The sequence below is a fragment of the Oenanthe melanoleuca genome, chromosome 19, assembly GCF_029582105.1.
Source record: "Oenanthe melanoleuca isolate GR-GAL-2019-014 chromosome 19, OMel1.0, whole genome shotgun sequence".
NCBI classification, from domain to species: domain Eukaryota; kingdom Metazoa; phylum Chordata; class Aves; order Passeriformes; family Muscicapidae; genus Oenanthe; species Oenanthe melanoleuca.
The window spans coordinates 2421282-2438930 of record NC_079352.1 but is presented as its reverse complement, the minus strand read 5'-3'; the positions used below and the strand labels follow the sequence as shown (position 1 = coordinate 2438930).

General features: G+C 43.5%; 1 protein-coding gene across 1 annotated transcript in view; it reads left to right on the top strand.

The window, feature by feature from the left end:
- The window catches only part of MED13 (mediator complex subunit 13), a 50784-nt gene that overhangs the window by 23016 nt on the left and 10119 nt on the right, over nucleotides 1-17649 (top strand). The window contains exons 4-16 of the mRNA XM_056506834.1: nucleotides 2071-2216; nucleotides 3201-3398; nucleotides 4253-4447; nucleotides 5295-5457; nucleotides 5771-5881; nucleotides 7856-8539; nucleotides 11113-11329; nucleotides 12160-12244; nucleotides 12565-12686; nucleotides 13840-13930; nucleotides 14108-14322; nucleotides 14739-14935; nucleotides 16114-17030. Coding sequence (XP_056362809.1) covers nucleotides 2071-2216; nucleotides 3201-3398; nucleotides 4253-4447; nucleotides 5295-5457; nucleotides 5771-5881; nucleotides 7856-8539; nucleotides 11113-11329; nucleotides 12160-12244; nucleotides 12565-12686; nucleotides 13840-13930; nucleotides 14108-14322; nucleotides 14739-14935; nucleotides 16114-17030 — 3341 coding nt within the window. The remainder of the gene's footprint in view (nucleotides 1-2070; nucleotides 2217-3200; nucleotides 3399-4252; nucleotides 4448-5294; nucleotides 5458-5770; nucleotides 5882-7855; nucleotides 8540-11112; nucleotides 11330-12159; nucleotides 12245-12564; nucleotides 12687-13839; nucleotides 13931-14107; nucleotides 14323-14738; nucleotides 14936-16113; nucleotides 17031-17649) is intronic.

Below are 17649 nucleotides of genomic sequence, written 5' to 3'. Positions count from 1 at the left end.
GGTTTCAGTTGTTATGTAGTTTATGATTCATCCAGATCTTGCCCTTTTTTGCCCCTAAAACACAATTAAACCTGAACAGCAGATGAGCAGAGCTCAGAGCTGCTTTCCCTCCTGCAGCTCCTGCTTTAAGGTGCTGGAATAAAAATGTGCTGTACTTCCTGCTCCTCCATGAGCCTCTGAGAGTTCTCTCTAATTTCTGGATGGTTTTGGTGCTCAGTTTTAAATCTCCTGCCTTTTTCTCACTGTTCCACCTTTCTCCTCCCTGACTCAGGCTTGTGGGTGAGAGTGAACCAACCCCATCCATTTCCATGGATTGAATGGGCTGTGCCAGTTCCAGAAACTTCCCTTTTCCCCTTGCTGTTCCCCATCCCACCATCTCCCTCTGAGGAAGAAACATCTTGGAAATGGCACTGAAAGTGTTCCCAGTAGCTGCAGTTGTGGAGGTTGTGTTTTAATGGGATTCTTCTGGTGCCTGTTGGTTCTCCCTGCCCTGGAGCTGTTGGTGTCTGTCCCAGGAATGCCAAACTGGATTTTAGACTGAGGAACACAAATGTCCCAGAGCCTTCATGCCATCCTGGGCATGGCTGGTGGGATCAGGTTGTGGTTTTGGGACACAGTGGTGCTGCATTCAGTTTTAGGCTGCAGTAGTTCATGGAGTGTTTTTTCCATGGGATCATGCAAAAATCCACTCCAGTATCTACTGCTTTCACTGACTAAAATCAGCATTTCCTGTGACTTGATCCCTTTTTTTCCCTGAGACTGAGCAGGATTTTGCTGTTCCCTCCTTGCCAAGGAAGATTTATTTTCTCACCAGCACTCTATGAAGTTCTTCTCGGGTTCTCCTTGACCTTGGTCATTCTCTGGCCATGATGTTGGACCTAATTTAACATCCAAATGAGCAGCATCTTCTGCTTTTAAACATCTGCTCTTTTCTGCTGGAGTGCATCAGTCTGGCAGACATTTGGGATAACTTGTAGCCACTATAACTGAGCAGTGTTGTGCCTGTACAACTTCTTTAAAGGGGGAAAAAGAGTTTTCCAGGTGGGTAAGAGGATGTGCCATTTCTGGCAGGGATCTGCTTCATTTTGCCTTCCTTTCTTCCTGCCCTTTAATTAAAATTGGTGAAATATATTTCACATAAACCATGGAGTTGATGTGGATGCAACATGAAATGTTTTCCTGGGTGTCCTTGCAGCTGTATTTTTCTAACAACTACAGGGAGCTTGGCCCCAAAATTTAGAAATTCTCTTCAGAGTGATCTTGTGGAGTAAAAGGTTTCATGTAATTGCTCACTAATAACTGTGCACTGGGAAACAGCATTTAAATCAGATTTGTAGGATGGAGAAATGTTCATTGTTGGGGAGTTTTCTGCTGTTCAAGCCTGTTGGGGTTTTTTTCCCTAAAACTCTGGGCCATGAGAGATGCTGTCAGTGAAGCATCTGCTATTAAACATTGACACTTGCCTTAATGACTTTAATTAACAATGTCTTGAGCCTCAGTTTTTTAAATTGATTGTATCTTCTCTTTTGTGTGTAGGTATGGGATTTCATTTTTAGTTACTTGATTGGCTTCAAGAACATGAAGATAAGATTCAATTTAAATAACAAAACAAAACCACTTCTCAAAGCTGTTGCCATTCTTTTTGCTCTTAAATAAGTGACTTGTTGGCTGGTATTAAATTCTGCTTAGTGGAGCTGTGACAGGACAACCTAGATATGACCTCATTAAAAATGAAATACATTCAGAAATATTTCTAGAGATTTGAAATAAATGCCTAAGGTATAAAAATATTAAATTACAGGTTTTTGTCTTGTAAAAAATAATGTTTTAAATTTCCTCAAGATAGCAAAATATGAAGTGTCAGACTGAAGAAATTGAAAACTTAGTGCCTGTTGTTTTCTAACTGATTTTTCTTTGGGTTTGTAAAGGGAACATATATTTAGCATTTTCTTGCTATTTACATGTTTTGGTTACTTCCATTAATGAATATATAGGGAGGAATTGCTGTAAAAGAGATCAACTTATTGAAATCCTGTACTTCAGACTTATTTTGTGCTGTTGCCTTTGCAGTGAGCACTTGTCCTGCTCGTTCACCTTCTTCCTGCACGGGGACAGCAACGTGTGCACCAGCGTGGAGATCAGCCAGCACCAGCCCGTGTACCTGCTCAGTGAGGAGCACCTCACCCTGGCCCAGCAGTCCAACAGCCCCTTCCAAGGTGGGATTGCTGCCTGTGGCACTGCATCCACCCTCTGGGTGCTCCCCCAGGCCTTGGGGCAGGCTGGCAGGGGGCAGAGGTGCCCTGCTGTCCCCAGCTGTGCCCTGTCCTCACACAGTCAGCTGCTGTGTCCTGGCCCTTCTGCAGGTGGAGCGTTTGTATATTCACCTCTAGGCATGTAATTGAGTAATTTGTCCTCATGGCACCATTTCTAAGTGCTGTCCTATTGGTGACTTAAATATTTTGCTGTTTCAACCTTATAACCCCCACATACCTTCACCAAGCCTCTATCAGAAATCCATTTCTGGCTCAGTGTATTTAACCCATTCACACCCCTCCCCTTTCCACTTGGCTCTTCCTTGCCTGTAAATCCCTGTGGTTCCCCCAGCAGATGCAGGCTGTGCTCTGGAAGACAGAGGAGTGCTGGGGCCTGAGTCTGGTCAGTGGGGCTGTGTGATCCCTCCCTGCAGAAATCACTTCTGCTGCATGGCCACACACCTTTAGTAATGCTCACTGTCCAAACTTGCTTTTTTTTCTGAATGCAACTTAACAGCAGCTGTGCTTCCCTACTATGAACAAGACTAAACATGAAACAGATGATTCCGTGTATTCCCTGTTGTTGTAAGCAGCTGAATGAAAGGATGAGGAAACACCTCAACTCTGCCAGGATTTGGAAGTGTTTCTCTATCCCACCTGTGTCTGAGGCTCCTTCAAGCCAAGATGAAAATTTGCCTGTTGCTTGTTTGAATGGATTAATTTGTTGTTCTTATTGTGCTTCCTCAATTCTTACAGTACCTATAAATTTAACAATGTGAAGCTATTGCCAAAATCTCAGGTAGTGCAAATCATGATTGGGCTGCATTTTGCCTTACCAATGGCAAGTTGTTTATTTGGGGTGATTGAAATAAGAGTGCTGCTATTGCAGAGGGGAAGAGGGAATTTGGGGTGGGTATCATCTCCAATGGATTTTTATTTCTGTTGTAGTTATCCTGAGCCCCTTTGGGTTGAATGGCACACTCACAGGGCAGTCCTTCAAGCTTTCTGATTCATCCACAAAAAAGCTGATTGGGGAGTGGAAGCAATTCTACCCTGTCACATCCAACTTGAAGGAGGGATCTGAGGAAAAACAAGAAGAAATGGATTGGGAGGATGATTCTTTAGCTGCTGTTGAAGTCCTTGTTGGTGAGCCTGATTACCTTTAATTACTGAAATAAACTGGCTGATTAAACAAAATTGTGAATGCAGAAGTGACCCCATTTGATTCCTTTGCAACTGTGGTGGTTGGGTTTTATTTTCCTGTTTGATGCTCAGGACTATCTACAATGAGTTGCTGCTCAGAGTGAATTTTACAGACCCATTGATAAGAAGTCTTTTTCTTATGTGCCCTGAGAGGCAAGATTTAAAAAAAATAAATAATTAAGAGAGTATAAGAAAACCCCTGGATGATCACTGTTGACATCTCAGCTGCATAAAAAGCAGGTTGTGCTGTTTCAGAGTCTGTGCAAATTCAGACAGAGCAGACTTGCCTTTTAGAGATGTCTTCAAAACCACAGTCCTGGAGAACCTGATGTACTCAGGCACTGCCTTTATCTGCTGTTTTTCCCAAAATCCCAGCCCCTGGATGCAGTGGTTTGTTCTGCTGTGGGCTGATGAAATCAAACCTTTGATTTGCCAGCAAATGCAATCCCTTCTCTGTGAGGAGCTCGTAGTGCAGTGATGGCTGGAGCCCCTCGTGCTGCTGGGGATGTTGGCAGTGTTAAATGATGCTAAAAAAGATTTTTGCAGGCTTTATAAAGCAAAATGACAGAAGCAGGCAGCAGCATGTGGATGTCTGCCTTTATAAAGCCCTTTTTATTCATTCACCCAAATCTTCAGTATAAAGCAAATCAAGTAATGATGGAGGTGACAACAGAGGGTTTTTGTCCAAGGAGATGCTTCAGTAGGTGGCAAAGGATCTGTCAGCTTAGGAGTGGCTGCTGAAATGATCCATTTGATGTCTTTGAGTGTAACTAACTGGCAATGGCCTCTCTTGGCAGCTGGTGTGAGGATGGTGTACCCAGCGTGCTTCGTGCTGGTCCCTCAGACAGACATCCCTGCTCCCAGCTCTGTGGGGGCTCCCCACTGCTCCACTGCCTGCCTGGGGGTCCACCAAGTGCCTGCTTCCACCAGGGACCCTGCCATGTCCTCTGTCACCCTGACTCCACCCACGTCCCCAGAGGAAGTTCAGACAGGTGAGAAGGAATTGGTTTCTGCACGAGGGAATCGTTTCCATGGCTTCTCCTACAAACACAGCACTGTTTGCAGGGGGCTCAGGTGCTCTGTGTGCAGCTGGCTTGGTAGGAAAAAAATCACATTTCTTTAGTCCTAAATTTGCTGTAGAAAAACTGATGTCACCACCTGTGGGCAAAATGAACTCAAATTCTTCTGTAAGCAGCTGAAATGAGAGCTGCTGTTGTACTTGGTGCTGTTACCAGTACTTTAGATTGCTCTGGGGAAGTTTTTGGGTTTTTTCCCCTCTGTGAGCATGCCTGTGTTCTGACACAGCTCCACAACCCCCGTTGTGCCCTTGATCATTAGTGAAAGGTGATGTTTTCTCCCAGCCCAGGAAGATTGGCTGTAGTTAAGTTTCCAGTTTCTGTGCCCTCTGCCCTGGGTGTGAGCTGTGATTATGTGGAGCTGATTTAGGTCACAGCAGATGAGACTCACCAATAGTTTTAGGTGACTTACATGAGGTTTATTGTGCAGAAGAGGTTTTGTTTCTTTTTTCCTTCCATGATCTTCTGTTACACAAGCTTGACCCTTTTTTTGAAAATCATAATGTTGGCTTTGCTCAGGCTTTCTGTTTCAGGTTGCTTTCCTTGAAGATAAAGAATATCCAGCCCCCTTACAACACAAACATATATGATGGTTTTTAAAATCTCTTATAATAATCTGCTAGTACTCCTAAATTTTCTGTGTGTTTTTATTTCCTAACATTAAGTCAAGAAAATACTTTTCTTCCTGTGGTGATTGAATTGGAGTGGTAGACACTGCATTGTCTCACTGCCTGAATCTGTTTCCTCTGCTGCTGCTTTGCAGTTGATGCTCAGTCTGCCCAGAAGTGGGTGAAGTTTTCCTCGGTTTCAGATGGATTTATCTCAGACAGTACCAGCCATCACGGAGGCAAAATCCCCAGAAAACTGGCCAACCAGGTGGTGGACAGAGTCTGGCAAGAGTGCAACATGAACAGAGCACAGAACAAGTATGTACTCATCCTCTGAAACCAGAAATACCAATATTTTGTGTGCTCCTTGTAGCAATTAGTTCTGTTAAAGGTGCTGTGACTGCTGGTGGAATGTCCTTTACTCTTCTAATAAACCATTTCTAAAGAAGTTCATTTTTTCCCCTAACTGTTTAGGAATGACTTACTTAGTTCTCAGTTTAATATGTCAGGAAAAGGCTATTTATCCTTTCTTTGCTGAATCCCTTGTCACCAAACTGCTCTTGAGCTTTGCCAGAAGATAAGAGAAGAACATATGTTGCTCCCAAATAACTCTCCTGGTATTGAATCCTAGGAGGAAGTATTCTGCTACATCAAATGGCTTGTGTGAGGAGGAGACAGCTGACAAGGTGGCATCCTGGGATTTTGTTGAAGCCACACAGAGGACAAATTGCAATTGTTCAAGGTACTGCACTTGGCAGAGGCACAGCCCAGTGATGTTCCTGGGGCTGAGGAGCTCAGGAGAGCCTCCTGATCACTCCTGCAGGAGTAATTAAGCTGTAGCTGCTTGGAGAAAAGCTGGAATAAAATTTGTATCTCCCTTCCTAAATGTCATTGGAGGTCTTGAAATTCTGCCAAAGAAGTTAATGCAGAGGTTGGAGTGAATTGGCTGAGGGGAGCTGCTGCCAGTGCAGGGATAATTCCTGATCCTGGGCTGGAATTCCATGTGGATATGGGCAGAACCATCTCATGGGCAGCTTTCTCAGGGAATGGGAAAGGAATATTTATTTAGGATTTAAGTACTTCTTCTAGGGGGCTGTTGCATTAGCCTTGAAGGGAGAAAGCTGCGAATGATGAGCTTGGTGAATAGGAATAATACCCCAGGCCTGCTCTCTGGGGAGAGTGGCATTCCATGGGTGGCTGTGTGGGAACTGCTCCTCTGGGAGTGGATGCCAGTGTGTGTTTTTTATATTAACTAGGAAAAAAAAAAAGATCAAAACAAAGGGCAAAAAGTCTGAGATTAAATAAATAAATAAATATATATATATATATAACACAACCTTTTTTGAGGTGCAATGCCACAGACTGCTAATACAGGTATTTAAAATAAATGGAAGCATTAATTTCATTGAATTCTCAATTTCTGTGCTTATGGCAGAATATTAATCTTTAGGTGACTGAAGTGTTGCAATAGGTTTAAACACTTTCTCTGATTTAAATGTTACACTGATTACCTTGCAGTGAATATTGGTATCTTAGGAAAAAATTACTGTCTGGAGGATGTAGCATTTTGAGAGAAATGCATTTTTTAAACACCCTTATTGAAATGGTTGGTTAAAGTTCTGTGGAAATACTTGTGTCCTGAGAAGAGCTGGGATGTGGAGGAGGATTAAATGTTCTTTTCAAGGAGAATTTAGCTATGATAGCACTAGTTAAGAGCAAACCAATCAATGTGAGGTGTGTATTAGAAATATGCAATTGCCTAAAGAGAAATTGCAAAGATCTAACCCCCCTTATTATTCCATGTGTTTTGAATTCTAAGTGGAGAAACAACATGTGGATGTGTGTGAGAGTTTAAAGTAAAAATAGATTTTGATACCTCTTACCTTTTATCCCTGCCTAATCCTGTTTTTTCAATACAAGTGCTTCTTAACTTTGCTAATGGAAGAGTGGCAAAGAGCTGCCAGGCTGAGGATGTACGTGCAGTTCAATGGCTTAATCATAAACATTTCATTCTACACTTCAGTATTTCATGTGCCTCCTTCTGTCAGATGATCCTGAAAGTTGGCATCTTGAACTTGCAGATGAAGTGTTTAAGCTCAAGTGCATTTACACTGAACAGACCCAACTGTATTAATGCAGTTGAGACACTGCATTTTTCTTTTTCCCACTCTTGCTAAATTTGTAAGTTAGCAGCTACAAAAGCCCTGTAATAGCTTGGAAATAGCTTTTGTAGGAGTGAGCTTGGCTTCCTGGTTCTTGGTGTTAATTTTCCAGTCCTTAACCCAGTGAGGCTTGGGCAGCTCTCTTGGCTGGTATCAGTGTTTGAATTCCAGGAGCCATTCACTAATTCTTCTGTTGTTCTACTGATTCATCAGTGCTGGCACTAGTTAAAAGTGATGAGGTATTCATGTGACAATCTATTTCTGCTAAAGCAGTTATAAAATACTGTCTTAATTCTGAGGATTATTTGTGTATTTGGCTCAGAGGGCAGATGTAACAATTTTTAAAATGGTATTCTAAGATCATACAGTGCTGCTCAGGTCTCAGATTCTGGTCAGAAAGAAGAGGCAGCTTCACTTCAGAACAGTTTCAGTTTCAGACATCTCTCATGGGCTGTTTAATGGCCTAGAAGCAGGTTCTTATCTAGTGAAAAAGAACACCGTAGACATATTTGAAAGATTAATGTGGAGTCTTTTTCCCTGTATTAATTCTGCAGGCACAAAAATCTCAAACCAAGAAATTCAGGTCAACAGGGGCAGGCCCCACCTGTGGGCCCCCAGCAGCCGGCGGCTCCGAAGCACAAGACAAATGAGAAGCAAGACAAAGGGGATAAGCCACAGAAACGCCCTTTGACTCCTTTTCATCATCGTGTATCTATCAGTGATGATGTTGCCATGGAGGCAGATTCAGCCAGTCAGAGGCTGGTGATGAGTGCACCAGACAGCCAAGTGAGGTTTGCCAACATCCGAGCTGGCGAGGGAGCCAAGCCCCCGGCGCTGCACGGGGCCGAGCTGGCCAACTCGCCGCAGCCGCCGCCGCTCAGCCCCCACCCCTGCGACAGCACCGACGAGGGGGGGCCCAAGGCTCCCTCCACCCCCCAGAGTCAGCATTTCTACCAGATGCCAACACCAGACCCCTTGGTCCCCACTAAAGCAATGGAGGACAGGCTGGATGGTTTGTCCCAGCCCTTCGCGGCCGCCTTCCCCGAGGTCATCGAGCCCACCGTGTACGTCGGCACCGCCGTCACCCTGGAGGAGGATGAGGCTGACACCACTTGGAAGTATTATAAAGTTCCAAAGAAAAAGGATGTGGAGTTCTTACCGCCCCAGCTTCCAAATGATAAGTTGAGAGATGATCCAGTAATACCTGCTGGACAGGAAAATGTAACATCAGTTACAGAGTAAGTGGTGCTTGGTGCTGGAGTAACGACACGAGGAGTGAGGGAACAGCAAGGCCAAAGGCAGGAGTTTTCAGTGTAAGGAGCAGTAATGCTGAGGGTGTGAGCACAGAAGTTAATCCTTGTGAAAAGGGAGCACAAAGCACAGTCAGATCTGTAGCAAGACTTTCTAGCTTTTTCTCATTTTAGCTCTGATTTAGCTGACAGCAATGATATTTATTTTTATATTATAAAATTAATCTGCAGCCAAATGATGCCTCTTTGGGACTTAAGTCCCTTCCTGCCACCTCCCCCCCCCAAAAAAAATAGAAATAACTTTTTCACTTTAGTATTTGCTTTCTTCATTATTTGAAGAAAATAGGGATAGTCTCAGCTGCAGAGATCCTGTTAAAGTTTCTTCTTTCATTTCTGCTCGTCTTCACTTAGAAGAGCTGATGTTACAAGCCCCAGCTTTTAAACCATTCTTATTTCCTTTGGGATAAAGGGATTGGTCACTTTGGATACTGTTTTAAGTTTTAATGAATTCTGGAGCTTAGAACCAGTGGAGGAAATAAAACTCTGGTGGTTTTAGTGTTAAAACTTAGGTCTGAGCTCTCTTTTACTTCAGAACGAGCCAAGATGAATTTGCTTTACCAGTCAGAGCAAAAACAAACCCCCCAAGAAAGATCACCAGCACCAGATCCCCAACCATGAGAACAGAACCCCTGAACCAGAGCCCCTGGCCCTGTGTGCTGTGTCCCTGTCTGAGGCAGTGAGTGAGCAGGAATTGTTCCTGTCATCCCTGTTTCACAGCACTTCCCTGTGAGGACAGGCTGCTGGGAAAGGACAGCCCTGGGCAGCAGCAGGTGCTGACAGGGCTGTTAATGCAGGCACAGCTTCACAGGACTGGGATGTGCCTGCAGAGGTGACAAACCTGGGCTCAGGGCTGTGATCGAGGAGCTGAGGGCTGCACCCAGAGCTGCCTCTGTCCCTGCACTGCTGCTGATTATTTCTGGTCCAAATTTTCTTATTTCTGTTCAGGTGAAAGGAAACTCTTACTGTGATCAGTATCAAATTATGGAGAGCTTTAGGTTTTATTTTGGGACATGGGGTGCTGAATTTGGTTTGGAAGAGCAGCTACTCACAAGACAGAAGCTTGGAGTTGGTTTTTGTCCCATTGCTGGCAGTGGGAAGCCACTGTGGCAGCACAGGAATGGCTGTAGGAAAGCTGGGAGAAGGAGTAAATGTGGTGTGAGCTGGGAGAAGGAGTAAATGTGGTGTGAGCTGGGAGAAGGAGTAAATGTGGTGTAGCTGTTGCTCTGTGCTCACACACAGTTTTAGACATTCTTTGTAGTCACTGTTTAAGAGACTCTTTCAAGATGTGCATTTATAGAACTTTTTAGTGCCTCTTTTTTTTTTTTTTTTTTTTTTTTCCTTTGCCTTGAATTCTCTTCAGCCAAGTAGATAAATTTCCTTTTTTTCTTCAAGACATGGTCTTTCCTAGTTTGGTTTTACAACTTACAAAAAACCCTAGGATATCTGGCTGTTAACTTCTCTTCCTCTGTGCAGGTCAAAAATACAGCAGAGGTGTTTAATTCCCCATTCCTAGAAAGTAGTTTGCATCTTTTTTCCTTTTTTTTTTTTTTTTTTTTTTTTTTTCCCCTCTTTTCCTGATGGCAGTTTTTGCAAGATTTAAAAAACTGGTTTATTGAGCATGGAAGAGCAGCATGGATGGATTTGCTATTGTTGTTGGCTGTGAGGTGTTTTTTGAGACAGTTTGTTTCTAGGAAATGTCTTTGACAAAGTCAAACTGTTTCTGTAGTTCAGAGGAATGTGGAGGAACTTCTCATCTTGTTTGAGGGAGCATCTTCCTCACCTGGTGCCTTTTGTATGTTGGGATACAGAAAATAAAGCTGGTTCAGGGGTACACCTACACCTCATAATCACAGCAGTTTTTTCCTCACCAATATCTTTCTTTTCCTGGTGCAGTTTTACGTTTGTGAAACAAATACTCCTGAGAGAAAGCCTTAATTTCTGTGTACTTACCAGCTTTGGCTCAGAATGTTAACAAAAGAAAAATGCTGATAAAGGCAAATGTGGTTTGATTTTTCTCATTAGTAAATTAGTGACTGGTGTGCTGCAAGCTTCATTTGTATTGATCTGTGTGATATAAATGCCTCCTGAACACAGTGGCATTTGTGTGCTTTACTTGTGATTATTGCTTGGGCTTTTTTTTGGGAATGCTGTGAGTAATTCTTTAGCCTGGTGAGTTTCTTTTAGTGGATGTGGAGAGTTGAATCCATTTGTGCCTTATAATAAATGACAGCCATGACCTGGGATAAATTACTAATCTTTATGTGAATTGACAGTGCTTGAGGAAAGAGGGGCAGGATGAATCACAGGGCTGGATCTGATGTGTGGAAGGAGGTGATATTAAATGAGTAATGATTTAATCTTCATTCCCAAAAGTTTTCTGAAGCTGGGGTGTGAAGGAAGGCAGTGGGAAGATGAGGTGGTTCTTGTAATGCTGTGAGATAGCAGAAATAATTCCATGTTATAAATGCTAAATAAATTATTTTTATTTTTCTTCTGTTCAGATTAATGGTGCAATGTAGGAAACCTTTGAAGGTTTCAGATGAACTGGTGCAACAGTATCAGAGTAAAAACCAATATTTAACAGCTGTAGCAACGGAAGCTGACCAGGAACCTGAAATCGATCCTTATGCCTTTGTGGATGGAGATGTGGAATTCCTATTTCCTGACAGCAAAAAGGACAGGCAGAACATTGAGAGGGAAGTGGGGAAGAAACACAAGGTGAGTAAAGGAGTGAGGCTACAAATCAGTGATGGGATTAAAACAGATTGCCTTAGGCACTGGATAGAGTTTAAATCCTTCTTCGTGTATTTAGAAGCAAATTAAAAAACAAATTATATTCTAGCAGAAATGATCAATTAAATTAAGCAGCATGTCTCTAATGGCACCTAAATTTTTTTGGCACACTGGTGGTGCTGTTGCATCAGGGTTTATGAAGAAAAAGCTGCTGGATCTGTCTGGCTCAGTGGCCTCCCTGTGGAAATAGGTGCTGGCAGGTGCCTGGGGAGAGAGGAAGAACAAGGCCAGTGCTTTGTGCATGGGTGGAAAGGTCTGGGGGTAGGTGAGGTGAGCCCAGACTCGTTCCCTGGCCACTGAATTGCAATTTTTATTCTTTTTTTGTGCTTTAGTGCAGCTATGTGAGACTTGTACTTAAACCAGAAGGGCACCTACAGAACAGGAGAAAATATAACTGCACTGGGGGCTTGTATATGAAATAAATTTGCTTATTAGAATTAGTTATGAGTGGGTGCATTCCATTCAGAAACTGGTACAATTAATGTGTAGCATCTGATAGCTAAGGTTTTTCCATAAGGTGTTGTAGCAAGAATCCACAACTTGCTTTGTAAATTTATCCCCAAGACAAACCCTGTGCTGGCAGCCCAAGCTCTGCTCCCCCTGGGCCAGCAGCAGCCCCCAGCCTGTCCCTGCTGAGCTCACAGAGTAATGAGAATCTGATCCTTCTCCAGGGACAGGATTCCCACAGGGACATCAAATATCTCCCACCCCACCACCCACTAATTAAAGCAAACTTTTCTCTCCTTTTTGAACAGGCTGAGGATGGGACATCCAGTGTTACAGTTCTGTCCCATGAAGGAGAGGATGCAATGTCTCTGTTTAGTCCTTCTGTCAAGCAAGGTAAAGAGACTTTTTTTCCTGTGTCTTAATTGTGTTATATTAGTGGTGTGTTGAATAGTCAAGAGGTTCCAATAGACTGCTAAGTTTTGTGTTTTATGGTTTGTATTTCCCTTCAGTCTGCTTGGAACATTCCTTCGTTGCATCTTGCAGACAAATGTTCTCTATAAGATCCAAATGCTCTAAAATGGAAGGGCCCTTACCTCTGTGTAAGATGGATGAGTGGAACATTTCACCCCCTTGGTTTCCTTTCCCCAGCTGTGGAAAGAGCTGTTGAATGAAGCTGTGAGTGAGGGTTTTGTGGTGCTGCTCTCTCCCCACAGATGCCCAGCGCCTGGCTGCCCACGCCCGCACCGCCTCCACCAGCCTGTTCCACGAGACCGACCTGGTGGTGTCCTACACCGACCTGGACAATCTCTTCAATTCTGATGAAGATGAACTCACAGTAAGTGACGTGCAAAAAGTCCTGGCAAGTGACAGCCAAAAAGCCAGCAAGGAACAACTCTTGTCTTTCTGTGGTTTGGGGTTTGTTTCTTTTTTTTCTGGTGTTTGTAGGAGAGGTTGCAAAACATTCACACTAACAAGAGCTGTGGCCCCTCAGTGGCAAACGGACTGTTCTGGTTGACTCATGCAGGCAGATTTTTGATGCAAACAACCTTTTGATCTTACTTCCTTACAATCCCCACAATGTGTGCTGCCTGAACATACCTTTAGTTTGAGTTGTACAGATTCAGCAGGTCCTAGTGTGTTCTTCTCCTGTGGTCTGGGCTCTGGTTAGCTGTTTCATCAAGGTAATACTGAAACAAAACAGCAACTTCTGAAAGAGAAAAGGCATTTAAACACTGGCCATTCTGCCAAATAAGCTGCTTCTCTGCAGCAGCTATTATCTTAAAACAGTGTCTCTTGCAGTTTCTGATGGTTCTGAATCCATTATCTTTTTAGTTTCTATTTCAATACTGTTTGTAATCAGTTGTCTTTTCTAAACTGTACTTTGCTCCATGCTTAATCCCAAATCCCCTTACCCAGACAAAATGCCCATCAACTTTAATGGGAGCTGGAGCTGAGCAAGGGCTGAAGGATCTTAACAGCCATCAGAAATCATCAGTATGTAAAGGAAGTGTTTGCTCTTAAACGTGAACACTCACATTCTGTAGACATCTGAATTGTTTAAAGGTGGTAAAAGATCTCTTAATCTTTTACTTTTGACAGCTTTTCTTTCCTGTATTTCTTGTAGCGGATTTGTATTTGTCTTTTCTGTTCCTGTGGTAACACCTGTGATGTTAATGTGGCTCTGGGAGTGTTCTGATAGACTGTGGGCAGCCCTAATTTAGCTTCTTTTACCGTCTGCTAACAAGCTGAGAGTTATTTTGTAACTGGTTTTGCCCTTCAATAACACTGTGATATGTTGGGAGAGTTTTCTCTGAGTTCCAAGAATTAAGAAACAAGTGTAAGCCCAACCTTAGGCTTCTAAGCTATTTTAATTTTTCTAAATATTATACATTGTCTCAAATTGTATGTGCAGGTGAGATTTCCTGTTAGAAGGAAACATGAACATGTGTTTATGTCTGAAGTGATTTTATGACAATATTTTTTCTTAGCCTGGATCTAAACGAACAGTGAATGGCACCGATGACAAATCCAACTGCAAAGAGGCAAAAACAGGAAATCTAGACCCACTGTCATGCATAAGTAAGATTTCTTTGTGTTTTCTTTTTGCCTAAAGAGAATAGTAGCTCTAAACATTTGACTCTAATATGTTGTGGCAATTTGGACACGTACTCTTCATTTTCCTTATTGAAATTTTGAGACTCCCAAAAGACTTCAGAAAGTTTTCGTGCTCTAAAATCTGCTTCTATCTGAAATTAGGCACTGCAGATCTCCATAAAATGTATCCAACTCCCCCTTCACTGGAACAACATATTATGGGGTTTTCTCCAATGAACATGAACAATAAGGAGTATGGCAGCATGGACACTACACTTGGAGGAACAGTGCTGGAAGGGAATAGCTCTACTGTGGGAGCTCAGTTCAGAATCGAAGTGGATGAGGGTTTCTGCAGCCCCAAACCTGCTGAAATCAAGGTAGGTAGTGCTGACAGCCCTGGGCAGTGCTTGTGGTGATTATTGATCAGTTTATTACTTAAATCGGAATAGGAATGGGGGGAGATTAAGTACAATTTGTAACTTGTCCTGCATTATTTTGGGGAGGTTATACACTTTGTAGTAAGTATGTAGTTTTTTGCCACCTAAACTTGAGAGAGTAATACCTGAGTAGCCATCAGTGAGCTGCAGAAATGCCTTTCAGTCATTGCAGTTCACTGAGGTTTGTTTTGTGTGTTGTGAATATTGTGTGTACACATCTCAGCTGTCTCTTGCAGCTGTGTCAGGATTTTGGGTTAAAGAGCTGCTGCTCGAACTCACTCCTGTTTTTTGGAGAAGCATTTAATTGCTCAGTGATCTAATTTACACACTAATGCTTTCCCATGTCTGCCTTCCAGGATTATTCTTATGTTTATAAACCTGAGAACTGTCAAGCTTTAGTGGGCTGTTCCATGTTTGCACCACTGAAGACTCTTCCCAGCCAGTGTCTTCCTCCCATCAAACTGCCCGAGGAATGCATTTACCGCCAGAGCTGGACTGTGGGCAAGCTGGATCTGCTTCCTCCAGGCCCTGCCATGCCTTTCATCAAAGATGGGTAAGACCCTGGGGGCTTCAGCTTTGTGGAGTGCTCACTTTGCCACCCCTAAATATTTATTTTGTCAGTCAGTAATGGGAATATTTGTATATACTCTGTGTTTATACAACTGACAAGAGCCTTTAAAAACATCCTTCTGGCTAAACCTACTGCAGGAGACTCTTCTCAAAGAGCTTCTTAACTGTACATACATTTTATTTGTTGTCTCCTTTAAAGGTTTCTTGGGGAAGCTTAATGGTGCAAGTCCAGGTTTAATAAGTAATGAAGATGGTAACAATCAAGATAAATGTAAACTTGGGACTTTGTTTTTGTGGTGGTGTAGTCAGTGCTGGAAGGGCTTAGTAGGTGGTGCTGCTGTTTCTTAAATTATTTTCTTAAGTAGCACTAAACTCAGCTGTGCTGGGAGCAGGAAGACATTTCCTGTGCTGTGTGACTGGGCCTGGTCACAGCAGAACCGCAGGGGATATTTCTGTACCCTGAATTTGGTAGGGATGGTCTTGCTGCCAGATCTTCTTGAGGAGAAGATTTCTTTATTTTTCTCCTTTGCATTAGTAGCTGCTAGAAATGGATTAGGCAGCAAGGAGGTGTTATATATTTCTTGATAAGATTAGATGGATATTAAATCTTGGATTAAATACTGGTATTGCTTCTGTTGCTCATTAGCAATATGTTTCCAGGTCTCATTAGCCTTACAAGTCTTTGGAGATACTCAGGTGCTTAGGAAAGAAAATGTTAAACCTTTCCAGGTGATACTTTCCTCGTGGATTCAGCTGAATCTGCTGTCAGTAGACCTGGTCTATTTTCTTAGTGTGTGTCAACACAACATGTAAATAAAACATGAATGAAAAAGGTGTCCTTTAGACTCCATACAACCACAGGATTTATAATTTATTCTGACCACACTTGTGAGCTTTGGGAGCTTTGTGCAAAGGAAAAGACGAAAGGAGCCAGGGAGAGATTCTTTAACGATGCTGTCAGTGGGAGTCCTGCAAAGTCATTTAGAACAAATGCTCTTGAAGTTCCTTAGGGAATGAAAATCTTGCTGTGGATTATGAAAGACTGGCTTAAAAAAAGCAAATATTAATTAGGAAGGTCCTTCTTTAGAAATCTGAGCCTTAAACTTCAAACCCAGTATATTGCATACTTAAAGCCTTTCCTTCTCTTGTGGCTGCCGTCAGTGATGGGAGCGCCATGGACCAGGAGTACGGCCCTGCCTACACCCCCCAGACCCACACTCCGTTTGGGATGCCCCCGAGCAGCGCCCCTCCCAGCAACAGCGGCGCTGGGATCCTCCCTTCTCCCTCCACCCCTCGCTTCCCGACTCCCAGAACTCCTCGGACGCCCCGCACGCCCCGCGGGGCCGGCGGGCCCGCCAGCGCCCAGGGCTCGGTGAAATACGAGAACTCGGATCTGTACTCGCCAGCCTCCACCCCCTCCACGTGCCGGCCCCTGAACTCGGTGGAGCCTGCGACCGTGCCTTCCATCCCCGAGGCACACAGCCTGTACGTCAATCTCATCCTCTCCGAGTCCGTCATGAACCTCTTCAAAGACTGCAACTTCGACAGCTGCTGCATTTGTGTTTGCAATATGAACATCAAAGGTGCTGATGTTGGAGTTTACATTCCTGATCCAACACAGGAGGCCCAGTATAGGTGTACCTGTGGTTTCAGTGCTGTTATGAATAGAAAATTTGGCAACAGTTCCGGGCTGTTTCTTGAAGATGAGCTGGATATTCTGGGGCGGAACACGGAGTGTGGCAAAGAAGCAGAAAAACGCTTTGAAGCTCTCAGAGCTACTTCATTTGAACACGGCAGTGGAGGGTTGAAAGAGCCCGAGAAACTGCCCGATGACTTGATACTGTTGCTGCAGGATCAATGCACCAACCTGTTCTCACCCTTTGGAGCAGCAGACCAAGACTCCGTGGCCAAAGTTGGTGCTGTCAGCAACCTGGTACGTGTAGAAGAAAGGGATTGTTGCAATGACTGCTACTTAGCCTTGGAACATGGACGGCAGTTCATGGACAATATGTCAGGAGGGAAAGTTGATGAAGCACTTGTGAAAACTACTTGCTTGCACCACTGGTCAAAAAGAAATGGTAAATATTGAAAACAACTTCTTTACTACTTGTCCACCTGTTTGGGTTTTTGTTTTGGAAGGGTCTTTTTTTTGTGGTTTTCCTTTGTGGATTTTGAATGCTGTTTTTTGCCACCTGTGTGCTCGTACAGTTGATGGTGTTCAGAATAACTAGCCCTTCTATATCCTGTGCTGATCACCAAGCAGAGTAAGGCCTTGGCTGCCCTCAGTTGTAAATTCCCAATATACGTCTGAAGTGTAACATGAGACCACTGGCAGTGTCCACAACACTTCACCGGGGTTTATCCTTTAAAGAGCTTTGGTGAGTGGCTCTACAGAGGCTCTGGAGTGATTGATGCCTGTAGGAAGTGCAGGGGGTTCGAGTGGTGACCGTATTGTCAAGGCCACTGTGGCAGAATTAAACAACAGCTCTGATTCAGTTGGCTTCCCCCCTTCTCAAGGAGGAGCTGGGGGCAGTAGGTTAATGGCACATGTGGCAAAAAAAGCATTATTGTAGCCTTCACTGTATGTTGAGTCTGCCAGAAATCCTTGGATTTTTCCTTTGAGGGCCTGACTAATGATGCAGTGTCTCCTGGAATATCCTTCATTGTGTGTATTTGCTTACTGTTCTCTAATAGAAT